At 41.6% G+C, this 13,229-nt stretch overlaps 2 protein-coding genes across 2 annotated transcripts; both read left to right on the forward strand.

Moving 5' to 3' along the window:
* Window positions 1–215: 215 nt before the first annotated feature.
* On the forward strand, window positions 216–5,595 carry aamp (angio-associated, migratory cell protein). The gene is made up of 11 exons (XM_056371085.1): window positions 216–543; window positions 697–840; window positions 929–1,048; window positions 1,503–1,642; window positions 2,036–2,180; window positions 2,350–2,433; window positions 2,904–3,019; window positions 3,211–3,305; window positions 3,885–3,975; window positions 4,444–4,598; window positions 4,775–5,595. The coding sequence occupies exons 1-11, from the start codon at window positions 453–455 to the stop codon at window positions 4,848–4,850; spliced, it is 1,257 nt and encodes a 418-aa protein (XP_056227060.1). The 5' UTR covers window positions 216–452; the 3' UTR covers window positions 4,851–5,595.
* Window positions 5,596–8,888: 3,293 nt separating this feature from the next.
* LOC130165380 (G-protein coupled bile acid receptor 1-like) lies at window positions 8,889–13,034 on the forward strand. The gene is made up of 2 exons (XM_056370609.1): window positions 8,889–9,078; window positions 10,640–13,034. Exon 2 carries the CDS (start codon window positions 10,678–10,680, stop codon window positions 11,740–11,742), a length of 1,065 nt encoding a protein of 354 aa, XP_056226584.1. The 5' UTR covers window positions 8,889–9,078; window positions 10,640–10,677; the 3' UTR covers window positions 11,743–13,034.
* Window positions 13,035–13,229: the final 195 nt, after the last annotated feature.

Consider the following 13,229-nt stretch of genomic DNA (forward strand, 5'->3'; position numbering starts at 1 on the left):
CCCAAACTTTATTAGTTCAATATTAATGACAAATAAAACAATGAGGAGTTGAAGCATCTTTAGACATCAGTTCCAACTATTTAAACACACTTAAAACTGCACATACCGTATTTTTGAGCCGTTTATGGTGTGTTCGTTATGCATGTCCGCCATCTTGTGGACAGAAAGGTAAACAACGCTAAAGGCGGGACTATGGTTCTGTCGTCATCATTGTGCGTCTGTCTCCCCAGCTGTCGCAACATGTGAAGAAAACATGGAGAGGCAGTTAGTTTGACATGTAAATGCTGCTTATGTAAATTCACAAATCACTAAATGCGACGTTTGTGTAACTTTTTACTCCACGTCTCGACTCTGTAAGTAGCTCAAAGCGTGATAGACCAAACTCGGGTTAGCTAGCTTTACTCGAACGGTTGCTCTTTGGTTGTTGTAATAGCTTGTAGCCAGCTAACAGCATGGATAACACGGAGGAAAATGCGATTGAGCTCCACGGAGATGAGGAAATTATTGAAGTGATCGACCTAAACGAGACGGAGCCTGGCCCAGGTGAGTAGAAAAACAGACTACAACACTTCTGATCACCTATGGCACCAGTTACCTGTGCTAAACAATGCCTATGTTGCTATATTTGTTTTTCGTAATAATAACCACTTTCCATTCATTGTTGATAAAGTTTCTCGCTCTCTCTGCTTCTGTAAGATGACTTGGCGGATAACTTGGAGGACGTTGACTTTGAAGATGCTGGAAACGCAGATGATGACAATGAAGGCTGGGAGACGGAGGACGAGATGGAGGCTGAGGCAGAGCAGGATGACAGCGAGTTCACCTTCTCCAAACACACTGGTAAAACCCTTATGTGAGGTTTGTGTTATTTTCAGACCACTTCAGTCTGTCAAAGGTTTGATTTGGTTTCCTCCCTTCTTGTGTCCAGGCTCAGTGTTTTGTGTGAGTTTGGATCCTGCGACAAACAGCTTGGCTGTAACAGGAGGAGAGGATGATAAGGCCTATGTGTGGAGGGTGAGCGATGGAGAGGTTCTGTTGGAGTGCACAGGTGAGTAATAATGGTTGGTTGCACCTACACTGCATCTATGGCAACTTGATTAAATCTGAAAACACTGTTGATGTGTATTAACCAAGTATCTAAATAATTGCAGATTACTTTCTAATGATCATTTTATTGAGGTTGTTGTTATGTCATCAGTCGAGGGACAAAATGGAGAGCAGATGACACATATTCAGATTTAGCCAGATTAATGAAACACTCAGTCCTCTTCCAAGCCATGTGTAGTGCTGTTTGATAAGAGTGAGAACATCTGAAGAAGTTGTAGCAAACGACCCTGCAAGTGCAAGGCTTAATCTTTAAAGGAAACCCAATAAAAAAGTCATGTTCTTTAAGAGCCATAACATAGCAAAATTTGGCTTGTCTTGGCTCTTATTTGCTGAAGTTGTCTGGCTGTATTCACATTAGTGAAGTTTAATTATGAATTTTCCTTTGTTTTCCACAGGTCACAAAGACTCCGTGACGTGTGCCTTGTTCAGCCACGACTCCTCGCTGGTGGCGTCGGGTGACATGAGCGGCATGATTAAGGTTTGGAAAGTGGAAACCAAAGAGGAGATCTGGTCCTTCGAAGTGGGAGATCTGGAGGTAAAGGGCTTCAGTGTAGAGAATCTGTCTTTTAAGAGTCTAATCCAAAAACACAGCACCAGCCTGAATGTGTGTTTGTGTGTGTTTAGTTTGTGCATCTGTAAGCACTTGTGTAAAGTCTTTTATTGGGATGAAGGAATTTATGTGGAAACAGGAGAGGATGGCCGCTCAGGCCGAGAATTTGTGGTCTCACGGTGGAAGTGAGTGATCAGACATTTCTCCCCTTGCTCAACCACGACTGCTGAGTTGCTCTTTAGCGAAGCATATAACCCATTATAATTATAAAAATTGCTCATTTGCCACTGGTTGAAAACTGCAGTGGAAATGAGAGGGATATAATCTGTGTGTAAAGTAGCTTTTAATTTGTGGTTGTCTGCCCTGCTTCCTCCTCAGTGGTTGGAGTGGCATCCCTGTGCTCCGGTGCTGCTGGCGGGAACAGATGACGGCAACATGTGGATGTGGAAGATCCCTGCAGGAGACTGTAAAACCTTCCAGAGCTCTGCATGCCAGTCCACCAGTGGCAAAGCCCTACCCGACGGTGAGAGATGAGGAAACAAGACACAAAGTCACTGGGATGCTTTACAGGCCACTTAGCACCGCTTAAAATCCAGAATAATGTGTTGAATGTGTAAATAAAAAATAGTATATGGGTCATTTTAGCCTTCTGTCTGTGTTTAAATATATATTCTCTTTTTTTTTGTCCACAGGTAAACGGGCTGTGGTTGGTTATGAGGACGGGACAGTCCGTGTTTGGGATTTGAAGCAGGGCAACGCCACCCACGTCATTAAAGGTGAGTCTGGCAGCTCCAACTTGTTGCTTCATCCTGCTGATACCTTTTACATTTTAGGATTTTAGTAGGTTTTTGTTATGTAGGTGCAACAGATTACAGGCAAAAGTACGGGAACTTCATAGAGAGACGGATGTATTTATAGAAGAACTGAGGAGAGACAATGGGGAGATTGACTCTGTGGGACTCTGCTGTTCCAAACCCAATGTTATTCTGGCATTTACTGTGATGACTTAAAATGTCATTATGTAGTAAGCTGAAGGAAGTTTCATCCTCCAGATTTTACAGTACAGAAATTATAATGTTCCCTCCTTAGAAAATCCTATACAAAAACAGTAGGATAGGAAACTAGGATAAGTTCCAAAAGTCATGGTCATTATCCCTGAGGTTAAAATTGTAAGACAGTATGAAGCTCTCTGATTCTTATGTTCAACACACATCTCTAAGTTGTGGTAACATTTGGTGTTTGACAGGTCAGGACGGACACCAGGGAGCGCTGACCTGCCTGGCCTGCAACAAGGACGGCTCTCTGGTGCTGACGGGTTCAGTGGACGGCTGCGCCAAGATCATCAACACCGCCACGGGCAAGGTGGGTGTCATGACAACGCTAAGAGAGGAATTAAAGGCTTGTGTTGCAAATAATACAGATTTATATGAGGAGTATTATAATTAGTATAATAAATGTATAGTATAATACAAATTATTAAACACGATTAAGATGAAATCACAGCACAAACACAATGTTATGTAGATATTTTATTTGTGTGTGTGTGTGTGAAGGTGGTTGGAGCATTCTCTTTGGACGGAGGCAAAGCAAAAGGATCGAAGGACGAGGAAGACTCCAACTCTGTGGAGTCTGTGGGATTCTGTAACATGTGAGTTGTAAAGCTTTTTGTGCTTTTGAATTTTTAGTCTGACAAAATAAGCAAAGGTTTATATTTAGGTTCCTAGCTGCTGCTCTGGTTTACTGAAATTGATAGTTATGTAGATCAACGCTGATTTACATCAGCTTGAATCAGGAACTTATCTTTCACCTCTTTTATTTCCTGAGGTTCTGAAGCGTCAGTGTGTGATAAAGTCGTCTGTACTGATTTTGAGCTCCTGTAATTCCTTTTCATCACAATTTGAGGGATAAAAAAGGCAATTTAGTGCAAATAAAAGATGATAGTGGATGTGTAGCTCAAGTGTCATTCGCTCTAAATCAGGGGGCGAGGAGCAAGTGTTTTATTTGAAAAGGAAAATTGACGTGTTACTCTCTAAATATGAACTGTCACTCCTTGATAGATGAAATGTGGCACAAACAACTTCCTGATTAAATAAATAACAAGAGAAAATGTTCCGATACTCAAGAGTCCTTAGAGCTGAGAGGGTCAGAGTTGCTGTACAAATCCCTAAGTCAGTTTCTCAGCTCTGCTCCAGTTCCTTAAATGTTTCTCCTCTCTTGTCCTCTCCAGCCTGCCTCTCATAGCTGTGGCGTACCTAGACGGGACTCTGGCCATATACGACCTCTCCTCACAGGTCCTGAGGCACAGGTGCCAACACGAGGTAACCAGCAGCAGAAAGAGGGAGAGTGTGTGTGTGTGCGCGCTTGTGTGTTTAGTTTAGTTCCCCATGCATACCGCCATGCATTCTCACTTGTCTTAGCTATATATACTTTATGGAGGCTTTTGCAGTTATATCACAAATCTCCTGGCAACCACCTCTGGTGCCGCCAGGGAGGTCGAGTTGAGTTAATGTTGCTTGTAACATATACATAGAGACACCTGAGAGAGAACATCCAATTAAGGAATGCAGTGGCACAAGTTTACATCAGTCCTCAGCTATTTGTATTTTTACCTCACAATGTAAGTGAGAAATGAAGACAAACAAATCACAAATAAATTTTGTCACTGGGAAACAATACAGACGTGTGATTAGTAAAAAGAAATACCAATTATATGTCCATATTTGGGCTTTAGCCGCACAGATAACTGCCTTAACATTCACCTGAAACTCCTGTCTGTGTTCCTCCAGGCTGGCATCGTGCACCTGCAGTGGGAAGAGTCTTCTTCTGTGGTGTCCACCTGCTGTTTAGACGGAGCTCTGCGCCTATGGGACGCTCGTTCTGGCAACATGGTGTCCGAGTACCGCGGCCACACCGCCGAGATTCTCGACTTTGCCATAAACAGGTACGACAGATGCTAATTACCTGCCACATTTGGTCGAGATCAAACAGCACGCTGGGCAGGGATTGCGGTGCTTTGCTCAAGGACACGTCAGCAGGTCTGATTTGCTTTGTGAGTGTGATTGATTTGATTTCTGTCTTCATCTCATCCTGGCTGTCTCCGTCAATCTCTCCTATCAGGGAAGCATCTCTCGCAATAACGGCCTCGGGGGACAACCAGGTGAAAGTGTTCTGCCTCCAAAGACCTGACCGGTAAATCGAGCACGAAGACACGAGAAGAAGTATTTTAGCAGAAACAGCAGAGACTTTGGATTGATCAGACTTTTTGTTCTCCATCACTGGAGAACACGTTTCCCTTCTCTTCAGGATTAAAAAAAAAAAATCTCTTGTGTTGCTCTCACCATCTTATCTGACCTGCTTCAGTCGGACCGTAGCATCCAAAAGATGACTTGTTCGGTTTTCATCAGTACTTCAGTGGAGCTTAATTGGCAGACGATAAAGCTAATTCAAGCGTGCCTAATGTAAGTGAGCAAAAAAAAGGAGTTTATGGTCTGTTTGAAGGACAGGGAACAGAACTTCTTGTCTACACAGTTTCAAGTGTGATTCTTTAAAACAATCTGTTCTCATTTCTTTTTAAATACACTGTTTCTGAAATAGACTAAACAAAGTGGAATTAAGCGAGGGATACATTCTAGTGTCCTGCCTTTGATATCCCGCTTAATGTTCTGTCTTCTAAAATGTTTTAGAGATAAAAAAATTTCCTTTGGTCTTGATGATTTTTTTTTTTCCATAATTGGATCTTTTTAGTTTGCTAAATGTCAGGACTGCATTTCTCTAAGTCCCAGTTTTTCCTTTTGAGGGTGTGTGTGGTCTTCCAGCTCTCACACAGGTTGTTGGGTCAAATTATCTCACCAAATGTTGATGAAAACTAATGTGTAAATACAAAATGATAAATAATATACCTCCTTCTTGGTAACAATTAAAATTCATTATCAACCAAGGCCTGCGTTGTTTGTGACTAATGTCCAACATTAAACACAAAAATGGTCATTTTGTGTGTCACAGTGTGGAAAGCTGGGAAAAAGATGCAACCCACTGCAAAAGCTTTCTGAATTCAAGTGGTGTCTTGGTTTGTTTAGAATATCATTTGATTCAGTTTGAACTCAGATCTGTTTTTTATCGGATATGAGGAAAGAGAGGGGATGAGTCAGTTCAGAGACGACAGGACCCTCGAGGGAGGAGATGTTCCCGAAACTGCGTTGCATGATAATGATGATAACCATGATATGATTAAAGGAAAGTTGTGACTGTGGGAGTGGTGAGTAAAGTATTAGTGGCTGATACAAACCCAAATACCCAAGTACCCTGCCTTTTATTACAATTTCTTTATGTATCCTTCTGTGTCCGTCTCCTTAGCAGAAACATTTTTAACATGATTATGTTGGGAAAAACAATAGTTGCTCTGTCCTCTGCCCTGGTTCTCTGACTGAAATATTTATTCCATGGCAATATTTAGAAGTACAATTATTTTTTTCATGGAATAATGAGTTCAACAGTTGAAGATATACAAGTATAAGTATGGAGGCTCAAAACTGACAAAATGCAGTAAAAAATAATATGAAATTTCCTTTGAGCTTTGAGGACCTTTGAGCAGTAATAGTGGAGGGATTACACACAGTTTTATAGAGTGTTTCAAATGTTCACTTCTAACCTGCTCACATGAATCAATTCAATGCTGGGTTGACCTTTATTTTGAAATCAGTGATCAGTGATGTGTTCATGGATTTTCCCTCATTACTGCAGCGTGGAATTTATTTATTTATAACTTGACATCAGTGATCAATTTGTCAATGCTTCTAATTTGCCTTTTGTTGCTTGTTGCTACATCAGAGTTTTAACACAGGCCCAGCTGCTGTGTTCGTATTAGTGTTTTGTGTGTGTGCACAAGAGGGAGAATCTGTTAAATGTGAAGGTCACAGCATTATTGCACTTTAGTGGTTTGCTTTTGGTGAAAAGTTAGACAAAAAGAAAAAAGATTCCCTCAGCAGTGACTCACTGCAACGCATACTTGACTTTCTAGTGTACAATTGGTCGTATTAATAGCAGCTTTGGTTGCTCAGAGTCCGATAAAGATCAGACTCAGCCAAAAACTGACTTAAGAGGAAGGAAGCTGCCTGTGAATCAAATAAACGTATGACTTCTGAATACCACCGCAGCACTAATCCCAGCTGCCCTCCATAACTCACTCACGCAGACAGGCAGCATAACACTTGCACGCACAAACATGGTTGTGCATTTTTTTAAAAGGCCTTGTGTGAACATTGTTTGTCTGAAATTGCCAGTTGCAGTATAAAACAGACATACAATAAAAGGTGTTACATCCTCCAATAGTGTTTCAGCAGCACTGTTTCATACAGCTGTGCGGGAGCTCAACTGGCAATCAGGGGAAAATAACACCTGTTAAGTGTGGCATTCAGTACCCGCAGGAAGATATTTTCCTCATCTGTCACAACAGTGTGTTTGGCCTCAAAGGTCAGCCTGTGTGAAGACAAAGGCTAGGAGTGGCCTAGAGGAGTATCACTTTTAGACCTTGACGGGGGACTCAAGCCCGATCTATTCAATTTCAGCTCATATTCTCCGCAGGCTGCTGACAGCAGATGCCAAACAAATGGGCTGAGCAGAGAGAGACAGGTGCTGCTGCCAAGGTAAACACATGTGGAGGAAGAGGAGGCAAGCGACAAACACATTAACAACACATCTGTTTGATAAAAATAGAGATACTGATTACAAAATATCATTAAGAAGGAAGAAGTTTCAGTCAATCCTGTTAGTAACATATTAAATTATTGAATCATTTTATGATATGATTACAGAGATATATCTGTTTTTACTCAACAACTCGTGGTTTTCAGCTCATTTTGGGGGGAAATGAAATAAACCACAAAAGGCTAAATAGCAGTTAACATGGAAATGCTAAAAAGCTAAGGCTAATGCAGTCTAATAAATCAATAAATCCAGAATGCATGAAGGTTCAGTTTTTGTTTTAGAGGCGTGCTAATTCAAGTTTATGTTTATTTTTATTCAACTATAATGTTAGCTTGACTACATTAGGTTTGATCTCTTTTCGCAGCTGAAGTCTGTGGATGGCTCCATGAGTGCGTAATTATTCATATTACATTTCATTTTTCCGTTGTGTGTAAAAATATAACCAGATTAGATCATAGGTGTACTGTTGTGCAGGACCCAGTGTTCCGGGAAAGCTAAGATGCTCCATCTCTTCCTTTGTAATGTGAAGATGTTGTGGTTTCACGTCCAGCCTGTCCTCCCTGTGCAGTGTCTCTCCAGACGCTCTCAGGCTCAGGAACGTTTCTGTTTAAAACCATTATCTGACTGGAGCTCGTCCATCTCTGCCAGCACCAGGTCTGCTCCCAACTATCAGTGAAGGAGCCTTCCGTGTTTGGCCTTCCGTCCAAACGCTGTGTTTAAATATGAGACGTCCGTGACAGCTGTTATAAATTCAGACGTACACACGTGTTGTTTGTATATGTTTAGGGCAGTCCAGGGCCAAAAATAAGGAGCCAATACATCTTAGAATTTATTTTAACCTGCTTAGGGTATAGCATGGCAGAGACTTACACTTTACAGAGAGTGTCAGGTACATTGACACTATCACGATTACCACGAACGGCTTTCAACACCAGAATGACTAAAACAAAATTAGTATAACATATGATTATTCATGAAGGCGGCACCATGAAAGTTGAGTGTTTTCAGAACTTAAACCAGCCTATAGAAACATCAGCTTGGCTTTCATTGTTTCATTTTATTGTTGCTTTATTCTTCCTGTCCACATTAATAAAAAAACTAAAATTTAAAGAATAGTGTCAGTACAGCTGCTATGGGCCATGATGGAGGGTGTGAAGACACATGCCATGCCTACTGATGTTAACCTGGAATGTTCTTATCATTTTAAGGCTGCGGGGATAACAGCTCTCCATCCTCTTCCATTCATGGACGTGCACTTCAGTCCTGCACAGTGGTGAAAAAAGGCCCCAATGGATGTAAGAGAGTACAACAAAGAGTGCAAAGACACAAAAAAAACAAGTTAGTAGGTCAAGGGGCTTCATCCCAAGCATGACTACAGACCTGACTCAGGAAAAGACAGTCACACAGTTGAACTGTTCTGTCCTCCTCCCCCTTTCACTATGCACTTCCCCTTTAAAGTATCTGAGAGGAACCGCCGCACACTTGGCCGCTTTCTCTGTCTCTCTCATAGCGTGTTATGAGGCTGTGAAGCGGCTACTGGATTCAAAGGATCTGAAAGGATAAAAGAAGCTCCTGTATTTTATTTTGGAGGCTGTACCGTGTTTGTGGATATGGGATGCAGGGGAACAGGCTTCAAGTTATTAAGAGAGTGAGAGACACTATTTTATTTGAATTTCCTTTGGCTTAGGAGACATGTCTGGACTGTTCATGCCTAAAAGGTAAAAGTATTACCAGTTTGTTGCTTTTTTGTTTGAAAAAGTTCATCATAAACAAAAGATTATCATGTATTTTTTTGATATCCTTTTAATCATATCATTAATAGTCATCAGATTACAGGATTACATAATATTTTATTTAATGAAAAACTGTCTTGAAATGCAACATTAAAGCATGAAATGATGCCAAACTGCTTTAAACTGTAAAAAACAGTTTTGCTTCAGTGTATTCACCTTTTAAAAGACAGTATTCGCTGAAACTGTAACAGGACTTTGATACCATAAAATCCCCTTCATTGAACTTGTTTGCTCGCAAATTGGTGTGAGCTTTTTACATGTATATGGACACTGGAAATACTGGCATGTTGCAATATTTATTTTTTAATGTTATTATCATATATATAGTGTGCATCTTCTGGTTTAAAAATGATTGTTGCACTGTTGCATATGCTCCTTTTCTTGAAGAGTTATAGTTTTTGGCATTTATTATAAAGAACATAAAAAGAGAGACATAATAAAGCTTAATCATAAAACATACAGACATAAAGCTATGTGTAATATATAGGTGTGAGTTACTGTGGTTTACTGTGTGACTATAAACTACTATAAACAGTGTTAAATTATCTTCCGGACATGTATCACTTTCTAAAAGATAATGGATATAAAGGGAGGTGTAACTCAGAGTCCAAGCTGATGAATTATTGAATGACAGCAGCCTCACATCCATTAACATGCGCTCTCTGCTGTAAACTAACAAAGAGGTGACATTAGTTTCAGTGGTCAAGAGGAGACAGGAAGGAGCACTGCGAGCTACAGTTGTTAGTTCTACCGTTGTCTTTATTGGGAGCCTCCCTAACGGCCCTGTAGGTTTCTCTTTCATATAAAGAGACCGCAAACAGAAAATGTGCAAGTCTAAATTTTAGCTCTTGCAATCTGTCTACTCTCGCCAGAAAAAAAAAAAAAGCAAATAAGTACCAGGGACACAGAAACAATGTGTATCACTAAACTCAAATAGAAATATACTTGTTCTTACTATCCACTATCTTACTATCTTTTCCAGCAAATGTGGTCGTTTTCATCTTCCTACAATGCGTCCTCTTCTGAATGTGTTCCTGGATGAACTTGGGTCATTGTTGGTTATAATTCCTTGGTCCTCGTCTTTGCTCTACATGAAGTGAAAATAAATCATGTGAAAGCTCCGTCTTTCCACCCTTTACTTGAAAAATGATCTGAAATCCTTTCCTTTTTGAGCCTGAGCATTACTCTCTCCTTGGCAACGTGCTTTCTTCCATCTACAGGGCCTCTCTTCATTTATTACCAATGATAGCTGCTCTTTGGTTGCTGTGATAGTAGCGTAACGAAGCTTGAGCTGATTCTTGAGCTCTGAAATCATCACATAACTTCAAATCCACTGGCTCAATGTTGCTTTAACTTGAAGTGAACCTACTTGAACTTGAACTAGCTCTCTAGTTAAATCAAATAGCAACCGCTCTGGTTTACATTTAGACATTTGTAGCCTACCTGAACCACTACTACTTTAACAACGTTTCTCCTTCCTCTGCAGGGTAGCTGTACCTTGATGGGAGTGAAGCCGGGCTGCAAATGGGAGGAAGTCTCCACATTTCACCTACTACAACGATGGACTACAATGACTCCCACGCTTTCCTCTCTGGGGAGCAGCTCATCTACACCATCACCATACCGCTGTCGACCTCCATCATCCTGGCCAACCTGGTCATCATCCTGGGCATCGCCTGGAACCGCCAGCTCCACAACACGCCCAACTACTTCTTCCTCAGCCTGTTAGTGGCTGACATGTGCACGGGCGTGACGCTGCCCTTCATACCTTTAATGGGCCTAAACCGGGAGTTGAGTTTCAGCTCCTGTTTGGTGGCTCACATTTTCCCAAATTTCCTCTTCTTGGCGTTCCTTTTCAACCTTGTAATGGTTCACTATGAGCGCTTCATTTGCATCGTCGACCCCCTGCATTACAATAACTTGTGGATGCATCGCAGTTTTCCTCTAGCATTGCTTGTGGTGTGGGTGCCCCCGCTTCTCTATGCATGTCTACCGGCCTTTGGGTGGAATAACTGGACAGGACCAGATTGGGACGGCTGTTGTTGTGCAAGCGGCCAAAATTTGACCCCACTTTCAAACTGTTCAGCAAATGCAACCACCTGCTGCTCGTACCGCAGAGTATTCCCCAATGCTTTTATCTACTTGGAGGTGTATGGGCTCGTCCTACCTGCAATTCTCACCATCGCTGGCATGACTGGCCGCGTTCTGTGGATCACCAGAGGCCAGCTGAAGGACATTTGTCGCCTCCATCGTTCGGTGGAGCGGGGGAGTCAGGCCTCAGACCAAGAGCAGAGGCTGAACCTGCGGTACACTCGCTGCGTGGTGGCTGTGTCGCTGACCTTCCTCGCATGCTGGGTTCCCTACCTCATTTACATGCACGTGTGCATAGCGTTCCTGATCAGTGACACCAAGTGGAGCTCCACCACTCACATTGTGCTGTCTTGCACCGGCATCGGAAGCATGGCCGTGGTGCCGCTGGTGCTCGGCCTTGCCAACAAGCAGTACACGGAACCGGCATACAAAGTTCTCCAGAAACTCAGAGACAGGTGGAGGCGAAGGACACGGGAATCAGAGGAGGTGGCAGTGTGAGAAAATACTGATGAATCTGAATATTTATCTCCACCAAGGAGGTCATGTTTCCACCCATGTCTGTTTACATTTGGTGGAGGGACGGGCCAGGGGCCAGGGAGGAAACCATTAAATCTTGGGGGCAGATCCAGATAATTTATTATGAATTTTTCTTTGCACATTTGTATTGATTCTTTCATAATTTATACATCCATGTCTTTAAGAAATGGCCATATCTTATTTTACCACCACTATACTGGGTTTGGAAATATTTTTTTTTGTCTGCATTGCTGAAGATTTAGCCTTACATTTTACATTAGACATAAATGAAAAGATGAGGAATGAATAAGCCACTTTTACATTAATACAGCCGATTTATGTGTTGTATTTTTCTGTTGTCACATTGGTTTCCAAATAGGCCTATATGTTGGTGTTAACATGTTTCCGTCCATGGGATTAAGAAAAACATTTTCAACATCTCCTCCATTGTTACGCCAATGTCATATTTCACACTGAGCTACTTTTGAAAAAAGGCAGAGCAACAAGCTAGCTAAATGTGAACGCTGTAATGCAAATGATACAATGAAGGAAGGTTAAATAAAACCTTGCTTGTACGAGCGCTGTACATCCTATAAATATATCTCAAAGACGCTGATTTCTCTTTGTGTTGCCTTCTCTGCACATCTGTAGAACCAGTGGTACATTTTCTTCTTCTGTCACCCTCCTGCCTGCAATGTTTACTCCTTCTTCCCTCGCCGGTGTTTATCTATATACTGGTATGCAAGCAGAAGAGGGGAGAGGGATGCACCCACCATCCGAAATACATCTACATGAACATGAGGAGATTAGGCCTTGTGCAAGAGTTGAAACTTAGCTGAGTTTCCGGTTTCTGCTCTATTTAGATGAAATGTTACAGGACTGTAGAAGCAAGCGAGTCTTATTTGCTGTAAAGATCCATTCACGGGAAATTAGATTTTTATTTGAGACTTGAATAAACACAGAATATATGTCGTGTTATTTGTCTCCCCGAACTCAATGTGGTTTTGAATGTGTGCGTACAGTATGTGGGTGGGAAGGAGACGGACAGTAAATGAGCTGAGGAGTAAAAGCAGACTTTAATCAAATTAAAGGGCAAACAAGGTCTGAACTGTTTGCGGGATATGAGGAGATATGGGATATCATCACGGGGTCAGTGGTATGCCACCTGTATGTCTTTTGTTTGTGTTGCCATGCAAAGCCACGTAACAGCATGTTTTCCACATCAGAATATCGTGTGCATATGTGTCAGGAAGACAGAGAAGAACCAGGAGAGGAAGAGGAGGAGGGAAAAAATGAAGACACAAGGAGACTGTATGGCAGCGTCTGTATTAAGTAGCTCTTCCCCGGCTTTTAGCTAAGATAAAGTAAGCCAGGATTTACTTTACAGACATGAGTGGCATCAATCTTTTTTTTTCTTAGCAAGAAAACAAACATGCATGTGTCCCAAAATGGTAATTAATAATCTGTGT

Source organism: Seriola aureovittata, chromosome 24 (assembly GCF_021018895.1).
Source record: "Seriola aureovittata isolate HTS-2021-v1 ecotype China chromosome 24, ASM2101889v1, whole genome shotgun sequence".
Taxonomy (NCBI): domain Eukaryota; kingdom Metazoa; phylum Chordata; class Actinopteri; order Carangiformes; family Carangidae; genus Seriola; species Seriola aureovittata.